General features: G+C 37.9%; 1 protein-coding gene across 1 annotated transcript in view; it reads right to left on the reverse strand.

Moving 5' to 3' along the window:
- Positions 1–15,916, reverse strand: part of TNKS2 (tankyrase 2) — a 28,255-nt gene that overhangs the window by 10,597 nt on the left and 1,742 nt on the right. Inside the window, exons 2-15 of the mRNA XM_050335217.1 lie at positions 11,084–11,308; positions 10,043–10,138; positions 8,796–8,832; positions 8,421–8,496; positions 7,050–7,144; positions 6,447–6,513; positions 4,924–5,110; positions 3,878–3,999; positions 3,280–3,371; positions 3,113–3,191; positions 2,422–2,593; positions 1,718–1,797; positions 592–737; positions 48–213 (exon numbers count right to left, since the gene is read on the reverse strand). Coding sequence (XP_050191174.1) covers positions 48–213; positions 592–737; positions 1,718–1,797; positions 2,422–2,593; positions 3,113–3,191; positions 3,280–3,371; positions 3,878–3,999; positions 4,924–5,110; positions 6,447–6,513; positions 7,050–7,144; positions 8,421–8,496; positions 8,796–8,832; positions 10,043–10,138; positions 11,084–11,308 — 1,640 coding nt within the window. The remainder of the gene's footprint in view (positions 1–47; positions 214–591; positions 738–1,717; positions 1,798–2,421; positions 2,594–3,112; positions 3,192–3,279; positions 3,372–3,877; positions 4,000–4,923; positions 5,111–6,446; positions 6,514–7,049; positions 7,145–8,420; positions 8,497–8,795; positions 8,833–10,042; positions 10,139–11,083; positions 11,309–15,916) is intronic.

Here is a 15,916-nt window from a genome sequence, read left to right on the forward strand (position 1 = left end):
GGAACAAGAAAGAAAAGAAAGCAACTTTTCTCCAGCATGTGTTATACCTGTAACAGGAGTTTGCAAATCTCGTATTTTCCTTTTGCTGCAGCTTCATGCAAGGGAGTGAATTTCCACAAGTCAGCTACATTGACAACGGCACCATGTTTAACCAGCAGTTCTGCGACTTCATAGTGACCATATGAACAAGCATTATGTAACGGGACAAGTCCTCTGGAAACAATTAAAAGAAAAGAAAAATTCTCTTTGAAAATAGGGTATTTTTTCACTCAGTGACATAAACTTAAAACACAATGAACCTTCAACAATGAAACCATTATCCCCCACCCCGGTAGTCTAATACAGCAGGAGTACCTACTGCCAAAGCAGTGCAAATGCAATCAGCAGCAGCACTGAAGAGGAGCAAAAAGACAGGGCCAGAGAAATCCTTGACACTCTAGACTTAAGTACTGCTAAATGCTTTTGGACATTCTGAACATCATCATTCTAACAGAAGGTTCCACGAAAATAAAAAAATAAAATGTCTGAAGAAAGATGGGATGCTTACCAGCTAACAATGTTCAAAAGCTGACAGATATTTCGAACACTTACCCCTTATCTTTTGCATGCACATCAGCTCCATGCTGAAGGAGATACTCCACAACAGATACTCTGTTATATCCAGCAGCAAAATGAAGTGGGGTAGACTGACGCCCCTCAATATCTCTGCAGTTCACACTCTGAACAGTACATAGCTTCTGTGAATTTCCCAAAACAAAACAAAACATATGTCACTGATTATGTAGTGTTGGCACTTTTAATTTAGTCATAGAATGTTGTTATACACATCTAATTTTGAATAACTGTTTTTATTAAAGATTTAAATTTATTTTTATGTAAAGTCTTTACTTTTCATAGATTGCATCCTAAGAAAAAATCCACCTGCTCCCAAATCCACACTCGTGACTTATTTATGCTTTTTATATAGGGCAAACATCTGGAGGTGGTGAATATTATAGTCAATCATCTGTAATAATTGTGCAATATAAAGGTCTTAAGACAGGGATCACAACTCTAAAGCAGTCAGTGAAGAGCTGTTTGATTGCCTGCTTTGAGAAATTATAGACTGAGATATAATTCTGTGCCAGTTCCGGCTGTAGTGGAGTAAATTTTTTTTCACAGTGGCTGGTACAGGGCTGTGTTTTGGAGTTGTGCTGAACACAGGATTGAAAATGTAGAGATGTTGTTGTTGCTAAGCAGGGCTTACACAGAGCCAAGACCTTTTTGTGCTGCCACACTAGTGAGGAGGCTGGAAGTGTATGGGAAGTTGGGCGGAGACACAGCTGGGACAAGTGACCCAAACTGACCAAAGGGATATTCCAGACCATATGGCATCACGCTCAGCAGCGGAAGAAGGAGGAAGGGGGGACATTTGGAGTGATGGGTTTCGTGTTCCCAGCGTGATGGGGCTCTACTCTGCTGGAGGTGGCTGAAGACCTGCCTGCCCATGGGAAGCAGTGAATTAATTCCTTGTTTTGCTTTGCTTGTGCGTGCAGCTTTTGCTTTCCCTATTAAACTCTCTTTATCTCAACCCACAAGTTTTCCAGATTTTACCCTTCTGACTGTCTCCCCGATCCCACAGGTGGCAGAGTGAGCGAGCAGCTCTGTGGGGCTTGGCTGCTGGCTGGGGTTTAATCATGACAAACTCTCTTATTTTTAGGTACAGGTTTAAGCTTACTTTTACAGTATCCACATCTCCAGCCTTTGCAGCCTCCAGCAACTGTCGATCTGCATCAGAATTACCTAATGGGATCCCTTCTGCAAAATAAATGAGGTTGCATGACAGGTAAGTGAAGACAGTTGAAAGGATTTGTTAAGATAGGAAATCATTTGATTTTTTTAAGGGAAATCCTTGAAATAAAGTTAACCAATTACAGATAGGTTTTGTCTTTGCTTACTATTTACAACTATAGTTGACAGAGCTAACAGTATTGCAAAGTTGTCTTTAGCAACATGCTTCCTATCTGTTTTGAAGTACTGTGGAACCATTCTTATTTCAGTTTCAGAATTAGACTATATCAAGTTTACCTATATGTATAATGCCCAAACCTTAGCCTTGAAAAATCCTTGTACAGTGTTGCCTCTGCCTACAGATGCAAAGACAATTTTACTGTAGAAATTCATTTTCAAAATTCCCCCCACACTATGTCAGAATTTTTCTAAAATTATTTCAGGTGGCTATGCCACAAACATTCAGAGCATCTCTGACAATCAAGAGAGTAAATGATATTGTTAACTAGGAAATGAAACTCCACAACCCAGACTGTCTCTTGAAGAACACACTTTTTTTTTTTTGACTTGTCTTCACTATTATTTCTTGACAGCACTTGAAATGGTAAGTAAAACAAAGCACTAGAGCAGATCTTGAATAAATCAGCATACCCTGTAGCAGCTGTTGCACGCTTTCAGTCCCCATTTGTAAGGCTGTAAAGCCCTGCAGAGACACGATGGAAGGATCACATCCAGAACTCAGCAGCAACCTGCATGTCTGAAGATGACCACAATGTGCTGCTCTATGAAGAGAGGTCTGGCCAAGATTATCTAATGCATTAACCTAAATATAACAGAGACAAGAGACACCACCATCAAAGTTTAGCTTTAGAAGTGTTTTCATTGCTGACTAGGAGCACTTCACAAGTATTCATCTTACTTTAATTAAAAGGAAATATTAAGCATATTTCCAGAGGTCATTGTAATTTTTATTGCACACAACATCATGTAAAATCTATCTGTCACACAGTTCAGCCTAGCTCTTGCTGTTCATATATACCCCCTACTTTTTTTCCTTACCCATTTCATTATTACTGCTGGACAATGAAGCACTGAGTAAGACACTCTAAAAATTTTCCACTCACAGAGAGAACTACAACTGAATTTCAAACATTCATTTAAAACAACGACTCCATGTGTAAGGCTGTACTGATAGATTGATAGCCTATACCTGAAGTGTATAAAACTAGAACCTTCCAAAATTTATTATTTTAGAAAAGCCATTCTACTTAGATGTCCATTCTCATGGTATGAAAACCTATATAGTACACAAATGTCAACAAAACCCCCATGATACTCATACCTTAGCTTCGTGTTTCACAACTACTTCAACAACATCATTATGAGCCTTTTCTGATGCCACATGAAGAGGAGTCAAGAAGCTTTAAAAAAAAAAAAGGAATAATTCAAAATGTATTTTGCAAAATCTTCTAAACAAACACTTAGGAATATTCATTTGAAACCACTCACTCTTTTGTTTTTTCATTGATGTTGGCTCCTTTCCTCAGCAGCAGTTCACATACTTGTTTCCTCTTAGGATATGGAGATGCAGCAGCACAGTGCTGTGAACATTAAAAAATTTAGGATTAACAACTATCTAGCAATATAAAGGCCTTATTGCTTGCTGATCAGTTGGCAATTAAGAGCTGGTGGTGTATAAAGTTAACAGAAAAAAGCCCCAAAACGTGCAGAAGCTTATTAATTTGGAAGATTCCAAATGGGCTTTTGGATTTACTCTGGTATTTTCCAGAGCTTCCTCTCCAATAATTGCTGGAAACCATCAAGCTTTACAAACAAAGCTAACACACATAGCTTGCTGTTGCTTAAAATGAGACTGTTCTACAAAAAAGTCATTTAGACAACTTAAAAAGGCAATTTAGGTTACTCTTAACATTAACTTTAGGAACAAAATATTAATCAGTGTTATTTGTTTAACTAGACACTGGATATTCCATGTTGGTCTGAATTACACTCTTCGACATCGAAATTTTTATTTCTAAACTATTACCTAGTATGCTTAGACCAGCCACAATATAAGCAAAATCATGAATAAATCCTGAGATATTACCAATGCTGTCTCATGTGTCTGGGGATGCTTGAAGTTCACTGTTTCCAAAGACAGATGTTTCTTTATACGAGCTACATCTGACTCTCTTGCAGCCTGCAGCAGTGAGTGACCTTTGAATTCATCTTTAAAAACAAATAAACACATAGCAGAAGGTTATGAGGTTGGCTTGAGATGGATCAAGAGAATTGTTTCTTTCAGTTAGACAAAACTATTCATTTTATTCAGCAGACCATGGTACAGACATTTTCAACTCTGAGTCAAGCCTTTACATCACTTGACAGAACTTGTTAGTGAAGTCAAAACACTGTATGAATTTTGCTTTGTTTCTAAACCAAAGCCAGAGACATCCAAACTGGCTGAACAAGAGCTATTTCACTCACCACTTTATAGCTTCTACTGTTCACATATGTACCAATTCAAGCATATATAAATCTCTACTTCTGACCTATCTTTGGAAAAGCATTTTTAGATGCTAACATGAAGTCTAATGAAGTATTTACTGACAATGTCAGAAAGTTATTGTGTGACCCCTCAAGAACAGAATTTGAGGTCACTCTTTGCAACTCCTTTATAGTTTGCTGGACAAAAATCAATGCCTTTCATCAACTTCTTTGAACTTTCAGTGTTTGTGGCATACTGAAATATAGTCAGCATTCTAAACAGTTATCCTTTTCTTTTCTTCAAACAAAACACTGTGGAATAAAAACGAGTATTTCAACAATCTTGATGCAATGACAGGAGCAAGTAAGGAAAATGACAGTGTATTGGCAAGGTCGTGAGGGAATGCATGTATTCTGGGAAGAAAAGCTACAAAACCCATCACAACCACATGACTGTAAAACTGACAGTAAAATTATTTTAAATGCCTACATTCAGAAAATATAGCAATCTCAAATTATAAACAGTGAAATGTACCGTTCAATACTGCACAATGGCTTGGGAAGTGTAAGCATTTTCTAAATCTGATTTCTGGCAGGTCACTGTCCAGGGAACCTAAATACACATCACAAGCTGTAACTATAGAACTGATCTCACTTTATACTCACATGCTAATCGTTCTTTTAATTGGGGTGTTGGAGCCAAATCAATGGTGCTTTTGTTGTGACAGTTCAACAGTGTTGGGTCAGCACCATAACTTAACAAAAGAGAACATACTTCCACCCTGTTCTTAGAAGCTGCTTCATGCAGAGGGGTGAATTGCCACAGATCCATTGCATTCACACATGCTCCATGCTTAAAAGGGAAAGGGGTAAAAAAAGATGCAGTATCAAAACCAGATCGTTAGAAAAAGACAAGGTTATTAGTTTTAACACAGTAGACTGTTAAAATAAAAATCAATGCTTATATGCAAACTGTTTCCAAGACACTAATTTTCAACCTATCACATTTAAGTACAAGGTTCTGCAAGTAATGGCCTTGGATGATTAATGTATGTGGAATTCTTCTCCAGTAACATTTTGACTGCACCTCGAGTTCAGTCTGTAATCAAGTCTAATAGGACATGCTTTTTCCCACCACTTCTGTTAAAGCTGTATGGCTTTGCAAAAAGTAATTCAAGATTCTGTGGAGGAGAAATCCAACATGGAATACAACTCTACTTTAACAGTTAAGACACACAGTAGTGTTTTTTTGTGTCTAGTACCACCATTGCAAAAATTCACTTTACAACTGGTCTCTGAAGTAAAAATATCATGACTATTTATACTTACTAAAGTACATGCTTATTTCCATATTTTTTTTTAATTTAATGTTTTGCTAAACAAATAGAAAGATACATGGAATTAGTGAGGGGCTTAGTCATCCAAGATGGAACAAGAGCTATTCCCTGAGCATCCAAATGTCTGAAGTTATCTAACAGAACACTCTCAGTATAATGATCTGGATTTGCTGTGGCAGCTGAGAACAGACACAGTTCAAAACTCCCTTGGTGGAAAACATAGATTATTTTGCAGGCCACATCTTCAAGCCACTAGTTGATTGTGCTTCATACTTATCTTCAAGATTAACATAATCCAGATAAACCACTTTAGTTACAGGAGTTCAATTCTGTTAGGAAGATTGACATGTTTCTCTTTCTTTGGGGTGAAGGCTACAATTCAGGGCCAGAACTGATGTTATAAAATTCATTTCCTCAAGAGACTGAATACTCTTTAATTTAAAAACATTTACTATCTTTACCAATTTTTTTAAAACATCTCTTATTACTTTGCCTTCTGAAATATTCCTCTACTGTCAAATTCAAAATATCACTTGGCTTTTAGGGTTTTCTTTTGGTGGAATTTTTTGGTAAGGGTAGAAAGTTGAGATAAGCAGTACTTACTTCCTGGTACAAAAACATTCAACTTTGGAGCAGAAAGAGTTAAAAACAGAAAGCACATTTATAAAGAAAAAGCTTCCTTGCAAGCAGAAGATTCTGTAGCTTCAGCTTAATAATCACTAACATGTAAAGCAAAAGCTATCTATCATGAAGTTGTGTAAATCTAAGTACAAAAAAATATGCAACCTACATTAGTCTATTATAAACCACTCTTATTGAATAATATTTAACTTCCTCTCTTCAGAGACCAACCTTTACTAGAAGCTCTGTTACTTCATAATGACCATAGGAACAGGCATTGTGAAGTGGCACCAAATCTCTATACAGAAGAAAAAGGAGAAGGATGATTATTTTAGTACACATATTTCAATTCTAAATGCATCCATAACATTGCACATGGTATTATGCTGCACCTTAAACATTTTACAAATATAATATAAGAGATGATCAGATGAAGCTGAGGGAAAATAAGAAGCTGGAGAAGAAATCAGAAAATCCCATCAGCATTTATCAGAACAAACACCTAAAATCATCAGAAGATGAGAAATTAATTGCATTGTCTCACTGCAGATGAACTGGTTTCACTCAGACTTGAAACCCTAAGCAGGAAGAACTACCTGCAGGGAATGTTCAGGAGTGACTGTAATTATATCTTTTTCACAAGAACATTGCTGTAATATCTCCTTGCTTGAAAACTAATCAAGTTGCATTTTTGTCATAACAGAAAGGTTAAAGATGACAGAACAGCCTCAAGTTGAAAGAATTCCTGGTTAAAACAGCATTATTGTTTTTTACTTCATCTCTATTTTTTAACAAATTCTGTTTACTCTGGACAAAAGCAAAAAGGAACCTTACCCTTTATCCTTGGCATGTACGTCAGCCCCGTGTTGCAGTAAGAGCTGTACTATTTTTACACGGTTATACCCAGCGGCTAAATGTAATGGAGTAGACTGAAATGAAAGAAGGTAGAAGTAATCAGTAACACAAAATCAAGGGTTGATTTCATTTTTTTTTCAAAACTTGTTAACAGTACTAAATACTGAAGTCTTTAAAGATTTACAAGATAAAAAAAACCCAGAGTGTTCGAATTCAGATATTTGATAGCTATGTTCATTGTTTACTGACTACTCTAGAAGTCAACATAACCCCTGAATTTACTCCATCACTAATACATTTGGGCAACAAAGGCCCTCTTAAAGGATTTTTGAGTCCTACATTTCATTTTTGTCTTTTAGCCTACCCTAACTAGAAACACTTTGCTGGCACAAACTATATCCCTTGTGAATAGGGTAGTAAGGGGGGCATTAGAATCAATAAATTATGAAGAAGTCTCCCTGCCAATCAATAAAGTAAGTTAGAAATTATCAACAGAAATTGTTATCCACATCTGTGAGTGCAGTAATTTAGTGGGATGTGGGGGAAACTTAATCTTCTCTTCCAAACTCTCGTCCTCCACAGAGCAGACAGATCTGTGATGATTTCTAGAGAATGCATCCAAGCATTCTCATCAGCAGCACTAAGGGCACAGCTACAAATTAGTGAGGAGAAATCTTATCCTGCACATTTACAAACCCATCTGCTGAACTAGGTTAGCTCCTAGAGGATGAGTCTCATAACTAGAAGATGAGAAAACAGAGATGCATCAGTGTTTTGGAGACCCCAATATCTCACCACAAAGACTCAAAAAAGGCTAATTAGATCAAAACTTAGGTGAATGAATACACATACTTAATGATAACAAGGATCCCAAAAATTGATACTCAATAATCTGAACCTTCCACAGGTTGGACCCAGAAGACTTGAGATTTTTGAGAGTGGAGATTTTGAACATTTTTATGTTATTTCTTTACCAATACTTAGAGCTATGAACAGCTCACTTGCCTAGGGTGCATGGCAAATAAGGGGCCTGTATCTCTGACAGCAGTAAGAATCTATGGAATGGCCCTGTTTCTTTATCAATGCAGATATGAAGGTCAAGCCAAAGTTTCAATTGAAAAAGTGTTTGTTTATTGCTCCTAGATAGAAATACCTACATAGTTCTTTAAAGATTAAAAACAAACAAACAAATAAATCATCTGGCTGCTAGAGAGGTGGAGTCTTATTTTCCCACATACAGTGAAGAAAATAGACAGATTTTATGTTTAACATTTTTAAAATCTGGTCAAACAATGACTGTGAAACGTATAAGAGAGAACTAATTTTAAATGAGGTTTTAAACAAAAATACCTTTCTGCCATCACTTGCATGACAGTTAACATTTAAAGGTGTAAGAAGAGACATCATTTTCTCCTCATTCCCACTCCTGGAAAACAAGACATGAAACGGGCAGAAATATTTTTATCCTGATTGTTAGTAGCTTATTCTGGTTTTATATTTTACATTGCTATAATGTTCAGCAGATTTTAAGCAATGCATTCACCTCTGTATTGTCAGCATTAAAAGGAAAAAAAAATGCATTTACACAACGATTTTGGTAATCTTATTCACAGAAAATAGCCAAAGCTTAGCATCTAGATGGAATGACAGCTCAAAAGACAATATATATATTAACTGCATACAATTTTGAAAATATAATTCCAGATATCTTCCAAACCTACATACCTGGCACTTTCTAAGAGTTCATCTTTCTTGTATTCACCTAGAAGACAAAAGGGCTTTCTTTAGGGATCAAATAAGTATCTTTATATGTGAAATTCACTACTTATCCTCCTCTTCCAAAATTTTAGAGAATACAAGTGCTAGAAGTACTTAACAGCACACCTTTCAGTACTTAAAAGATGCTCACAGAAAATAGGAAAAGCGATTTTTTACTGTAGGGTGTTGACCTTGGCTGGACAGCAGGTGCCTACCAAGCTGCTCTATCACTCCCCTTCCCAGCCAGACAGGGGAGAGAGAATAAGGTGGGAAACAACTCATAGGTTGAGATAAGGCAGTTTACTAAAGCAGGAGCAGAAGTCTGTGTGCGCACAAGAGAAGAGGAAAATAACGAGGTTTATTCTCTACTCCACAAGAGCGAGCGGTGTTTGGCTACGTCCTGGGGAGCAGGGCTCCAGCATGTGTAGTGGTTTCTCAGCAGGCAGCCACTGGAAACAATAAATGCCCCCCCTCCTCCTCCTTTCCTTGGCTTTTATATCTGAGTTGACATCATACGGTATGGAATATCCCTTTTCTTAGTTTGGGTCAGCTGGCCCAATTGTGTCCCCTACCAGGATCTTGCTCTTGACTGGGGGTGGGAAGCATGGTGTGTCAGTGCTGCCCAGCAGTAGCCAAAACACTGGTGTATTATCAACGCCTTTCTAGCTACCAATGCAATGCACAACACTGGGAGGGCTGCTATGGGGAACTGTACTTCATCTCAGCCAGACCCAGCACATTTACACTGGCACATAATGACAGGACAAGGGGAAATGATTTTAAACTAAAATAGGAGAGATTCAGATTAGATGTTAGGAGGAAATTCTTTACTCAGAGGGCAGTGAGACACTGGAACAGGCTGCCCAGAGAAACTGGGGATGTCCTGTTTCTGGAAGTGTTTAAGGCCATGTTGGATGGGGCTCTGGGCAACCTGGCCTAACGGATGTCCCTGCACACGGCAGCGGGGTTGGAACTCGATGCTCTTTAAGGTCCCTTTCAACCCAAACTATTTGACAGGTCATTACTGAACTAGCACAATAAACTATCCGGAGCATATGCCATGACTGAGATGATGAAGGCCATAAGGGAATTTCTATTTAGAATTATAAACCAAGGAGAAGTTAGAGGAGTATCAAAAAGACAAAACCCAAACTACTGAATTATATTAGTTCAAATGTTATTAGTCATAAAGTAATCTAAAGACTATCACTTACCAGTCAGCACTGCTTTTGCAGACGGGTCTGCTAAATCCAAAGCTGTTCTTCCATCTGTGTTCCGGATGGTTGGTTCAGCACCATGCTGCAACAATACTACAAAAATGCCAAAGTTTTCCATGAGAAAACAATTCCACAAGACAAGGCTTGTGAGATACATCACTACTGTAAGCTGCAAGCAACAAAAGAAACATCCAGTTCCTGATCCTAACTTCCTTTTCAGATTTTTCATGTCAGATTTCCCTAACGTTATCTGTGAACAGTTTATCCAGTGAAACATGTCTACACACATTTTATGAGAAAAAAGTGGAGCAGAAAGGGAACAACAACAGACTGGCAAGAGGCAATCTCAGCTGAGAGCCTGTGATACACTACAAAAACCAGTAGCAACTTCCATCAGCTCCAGAGCAAGCTGATCCAAATCCACAAGCAACTGTGCCCTAAACTGTACCCAGGCAGTGCATCCTGCACTCATACTCAGGCCAAAGAGGCAATATCATATATACAGCTCTCTCTGGATGTGCTCCTTAAAGCAAAGGAGAGCCAACCACACAATCAAAAAATTTGTTTCTTGACCACGTATCTTAACTTTCTACCTCTTCCTTAAGAAGTTCCTCTTAGAAACTGTGTAGGCAAAAAAGTGGTCAATATAACTGAAGTTTAGCTCCATCTTAACTAATTTAACACAGCTGCTACATATAGACAGAATGAATCCTTTATTAAAATCAGTTTTTTTCTTTCCATTGCATTGTGAGTAGCAGAAGGCAGCGTAAGAGTCTAAGCTGAAATAGAACAGAATTTAGCTCCATCACATCACTCTATAGCTCCTTTTCCATGTCAATGTGAACCTTCAGAGATCGGCAATTATCAAAAAGAGTGACATGTAAGAAGTGACATATGAATTCACGTTTAGGAAAGATTTTTAGTTTTAACCCTTACACCAGTCATAGCTTCATAGAATAAAAATGGTCTTTAAAAGCTTCTGGATTTTTCACAGTGAAAACAAATGAGTCAGTCACAGGAAGAGTGGGAGAAAATTACCAATGCAGACATCTGTCTTGCCCTTAATGGCAGCCTCATGAAGGGGAGTGTAATTCCAATTATCCCGAGCGTTAGGATCTGCACCATGCCGCAAGAGAAGATTGACGACTTCAGCATGACCAAAAGAGCAAGCGTTGTGAAGAGGAATAAGGCCTCCATCATCTCGGGCATGGACATTGGCACCGCTCTGAAGCAAATATTCAACTACATCCTTCCGACCAAAACCTTGAAGGGGAAAAGGGAGAGAAGGTGTCAGGATGGGGTAAGAAAATTCCACGTTCCACATGTACAGATTGAAATAACAAACTTGAATAGCAGTAACCGCTCTAAATAACAACCACAACTGCCACTGTTTACAAAAGAGTTTTGACACACTAACGCTGTTTTTGAAACCTTTAAAAATTAGACTAAAATCAGTAGAAAAATAATAGTCAAGATTACTGGAACAATGAACAGGGCTCCCACGAGTCAACAGCTTCCTTAAAATGTAACAAAAAGAACAGAACAGTGACAACAAAACCTATTTTTTAGTCACTTTATATGGTTAATAAACTGAACAATATTTTACGTGATACTCTGCCAACCCACTGCCAGTTTGTGTATGGAGCAATGGATGAGCCCTGGGAACAGTGAGGATGAGATTGGCTTCAAGCCAATGCATGGAGCGTCCAAAGTGGAAGCGTTCAGGGCCAGGATGGATGGGGCCCTTAGCAGCCTGGTCTAGTGACTGACATCCCTGTCCATGGCAGAGGGGTTGGAACTACATGATCTTCAAGGTCCTTTCGGACTAAAAAAATTCTATGATTCTATTTACGATTCATATTCTAAGCTTTTTAAAAAATATTCACGTAACAAGAAAAGTATTTACAGAATAAAGTTTCTTGTTTCCTAAAAGAAGCAAGTAGGCAGCACTACTCTCAGGTTAACACTAGAAGCATGGCTATTTGCTTTCCAAGGAATAATTAGCTTAGAAGTGTACACAGATTCCATCTTTGAAATAATCACTTAAGAAAGCCCTTAGGGACATAGGAAGTTTATCTGACACCATTCTATATCGAAGAAATTTATTATAAGAGTATGCACAACCATAATTTAAACATATTCATACTCTCTATTTTCAGTGATGTCTAAAATTATTATAAATATTTGATCCAGACTGAAGAACAAAAATGCTTTTATACATTCTCAGGCACTTTTTTACAAGCCTGTTATTCAAGTTAGTGGACAGCAAAAAATATGCCCACTGGTACATCTGGGCTTAGAAATATATCATAAATTAGGTAATTCCTCTTATAAAGCATTTCTATAGGTACTATTTTTCAATTTCAGTTGAATCTTGCATTTTTTTTTTAATGGCAAATAAAGTAGGACAACAAGCTGTATCTTGTTTCCTCCAGTATCTCCACAGGAGGCCAGAAAGCTTTAGGACTTCTGCTTGTAGCCATTATGCCCATCTGGTTATGTTGCAAAGGTCACTGCCTACAGAAATCCCTCAAATGTTCCACGAATGTCTCCGTGGGTCTCAGGACTATTACAGCAGTAAGAGCCATATTTTGGTACGTATCAGTCTTCTGTCAAGTACCTTCTGGGAAACAACCCATGTGTGCAGGACTTGACCTTCCTTTCTTTAAACTGTCTGACTTAGAACTGTTTGCCTACAGAGATCAAGACCTGGGTGGGGATGAAGTCTTGGGCTTTTCCCTCAGACAGAATAACCATACAGTTGCCAACACCACTGATACTCAGGTTGCAGCAAATTTAAACTTTGCTACAAATCATCGTGGAATGTCAGCAGACAGGTGTAGGTTCCTGCACCCATAACCTAGAAATTATGTATATTCCTGATAACAACACAGTGTTTCAGTGACAAAGCCACCAAAGCATAAAAGAAGGGACAACATTTCAGTTACAACTGAACTTTTAGTTTTAGCTTAGTTGTGACTCAACCTTTTCATAGTATGTTCTTCACTAAAATTGACTTCAGTAAATCCCTCTCTTGGAGCAAGAGGCACTTCCAGTGTCACCATCCGAACCTCATAAAAAAACTCCACTGCCATTATTAAGCAATTTCTCGATCCTACTTGATAAGAGACCATATAAACATATATGTCAAAGAGAAAGAGGCCAGGAAAAGTATTCAGAAAAGCAGTAGTTAAATTCTAACTTTTCTCCTCTTCCCCCAAAAGTCTGGTAAAGAACCACATTCACCACAAATTCATCATTATTATAAAAATCAGTTTATGTGAAACTTTTTAATCCTAGAATGAACTTCAAGATGTTTTCAAGTAACAGTCACAAGGCTATATTGGTGATGTGCTTCAATTTTTCAAATACAAAACAATACTAATAATACAAAGCTTATTAGCACTTTGCCTACAACAGAACCACAGACTGCACAGCAAAATCACTTTTGAGTCTCAATATGACACCTACTCACCCTGCCTGCCCTAAGAGAGAATGGGAGCTCAGCACGCTTGGGATAAGAACTGGATCCATGCAAACCCCATTTATCTGCACTGGCACAGTAAGCCATATTCACTGCACATGCATGCATATTTCTGCTGCTGCTGCAAAAAAAATCAGTACCTGTACATATACCCATGCACCCATATTGTTCTATATATTAAATTATATGCAGTGTATTCCTCGTTCTTAAATATATTTAGCTTTCCTATGTAGATATTATAAATACTAGGTATAATATATATATAAAAATACGAGGTATTATAAACACCAGTATTTATAAATACCTATTAGGTATTATAAATGCTGTTATTTTCTTACATGTGTCCTGATTTTTTTCTTACATCTTCAAGCCTTTAAAAAATTCTGCTTCTAGTCTGAATGTATACTCAAAATTTACTAAATTCTTTTGAGAATCTATTCAAATGAGACTTCTGCAAGTGCCAGAGTTCTGCAAACACATCGTCAAAGCTGTTATTTGACGACAGACTGCTTGGTATTTTTTTTAGTACCAAAAAAACGTTTTCCAGGACTGCTGCAATATGTCAGAAAAGCCTCTGACCAAACTCTTCATCCAGAATTTACACATCTGGTAACAAAACCACTCATTCTTGTACACAAGGCATTCCTATCCCTCGAAGGGCTGACATACAGCCATGTTTTTGAGGGTAAAATGCCAACCTTAGCATGAATCAATTCCATAACTGAAAACCAGCTGTAGTGAACCTTGTAACAGGCACAGAGAATTCACCCAGATTCCTCTATCTAGTACAGAGGTTCAATCAGATACAGCTCCTGAGCAGCCTGCAGCTTCTCTCTGTGCAAAGCCTGCATCCATTCCAAAAATGCCTCCACAGTGCAGCAACACCCCGCAACTACCTGTATCTAATTTAATGTTGAGATGGGCTCATTTGCATCACACCAATTTTTGTGACTTCTCTCCAGCACTGGGTGCACAGCAGGGATTCCTTACTTCCTTGTGGAAGCATCTGTACAAGAGGGCACCATATATGGAAGGAGAATTATTTTCTCATTACATTCTAAAGGATGCATGTGTACAGAGGAAATGACCAAACCGCACAATGGCCTCTCCTTGTGTTGTTTTCACCGAGACTGGAAAGCAAGGAGAACCTTTGCTGACACAGGGCAGGCAGCCACTATCTCCTGTATTAGTTCCTCTTTACCATTAGTCAGCTGCTGCAAAAACTGTTTCAAACCACAACATTGTGATTTTTAAGGGGTGGGGATTTTCTTTTGCTCTTGAGTTTTTATACAAAGACCACCTAAGCGGGACCATAGCTTGTGACCATGCAAGGTAACTGTCTTACCGTCATGAACGCTTGAATTTTTTTATTGCAAAGGACGGCTCAGGATCTCCACCTGACACTCTTCTACTATCTGTGACAACTGAACACCTCACTGCACTTGTTCCCTGACAAGTTACAATTTTTTAGCTCACAATTCCTGATTATAAATCATAATAGAAATGTTTAACTGTATATAATAAAAAAAATATTTTGTCACCGTGTGCCATAATTGACATTCATCTAATACTGATGAGATGAGAAGGCAACAGAAAGAATTGAGCTTCACTTCTTCTCCCCACCCTGGCCGTTCATATTTTTTGATGAATTTCAGATTGCAGTAATGGCATTTTGGTACCTGCCAAGTCCCTAAAGCCTTGTGATACTTTGAAGTTTAACACACACTGTGGAGAAGAACACTGGTTCTAGCAAGTATATGCAGGTTATGGTGGGAAAGGATGGAGCCCATTTTATTGTGAAGGGTGGTGGCTCCTGCCTGAAGCTTCAGTACAACCTACCTACCACACACAGAGTTGTGTACTACAAAATCCTAAGAGCAACCTTCCCCAAAAGCCCAATATTTATTATCTCTGATAATAACATATGCCCAGGGAGAGCTTGTAGTGTTGGTTTTTTTAATACACTTTATTTTAAAATCCACCTTTACAAAATGACACATGGAAAAAGAAGACTTTGTTTTATTTATTTTTTTTTAAATTGCTTGGTGCAAAGACTTAAAAAATAGAACCCAAGTCCAGACCCCAGAATGGCACTCTAAAAAAGGAAAAAAGGGCAATACAAAACCTATCAGTGTATTTCAACTCCATATAAGAAGTCTCAAAACTGAAAGAAAATAGTCAGAAAAGTTTTGTAACGTATTTTCTAAGAATACCAAGCCAACTAGTATAAACAAAGCAGGAATACAAGAGATTTTTGCTTTCACTTCCTGGAACGTGATTCTTTTAGAGGCAGAAGACAAAAGAAGTTAGTATTACTCCAACTATGAGTAATGGAGTACAGGCAAAATGAAACAAAAACAGTAACTCCCAAGTTTGAGAGTTCTTTA

Source organism: Myiozetetes cayanensis, unplaced genomic scaffold, assembly GCF_022539395.1.
Source record: "Myiozetetes cayanensis isolate MyiCay16 unplaced genomic scaffold, myiCay2020 scf10, whole genome shotgun sequence".
Classification (NCBI taxonomy): domain Eukaryota; kingdom Metazoa; phylum Chordata; class Aves; order Passeriformes; family Tyrannidae; genus Myiozetetes; species Myiozetetes cayanensis.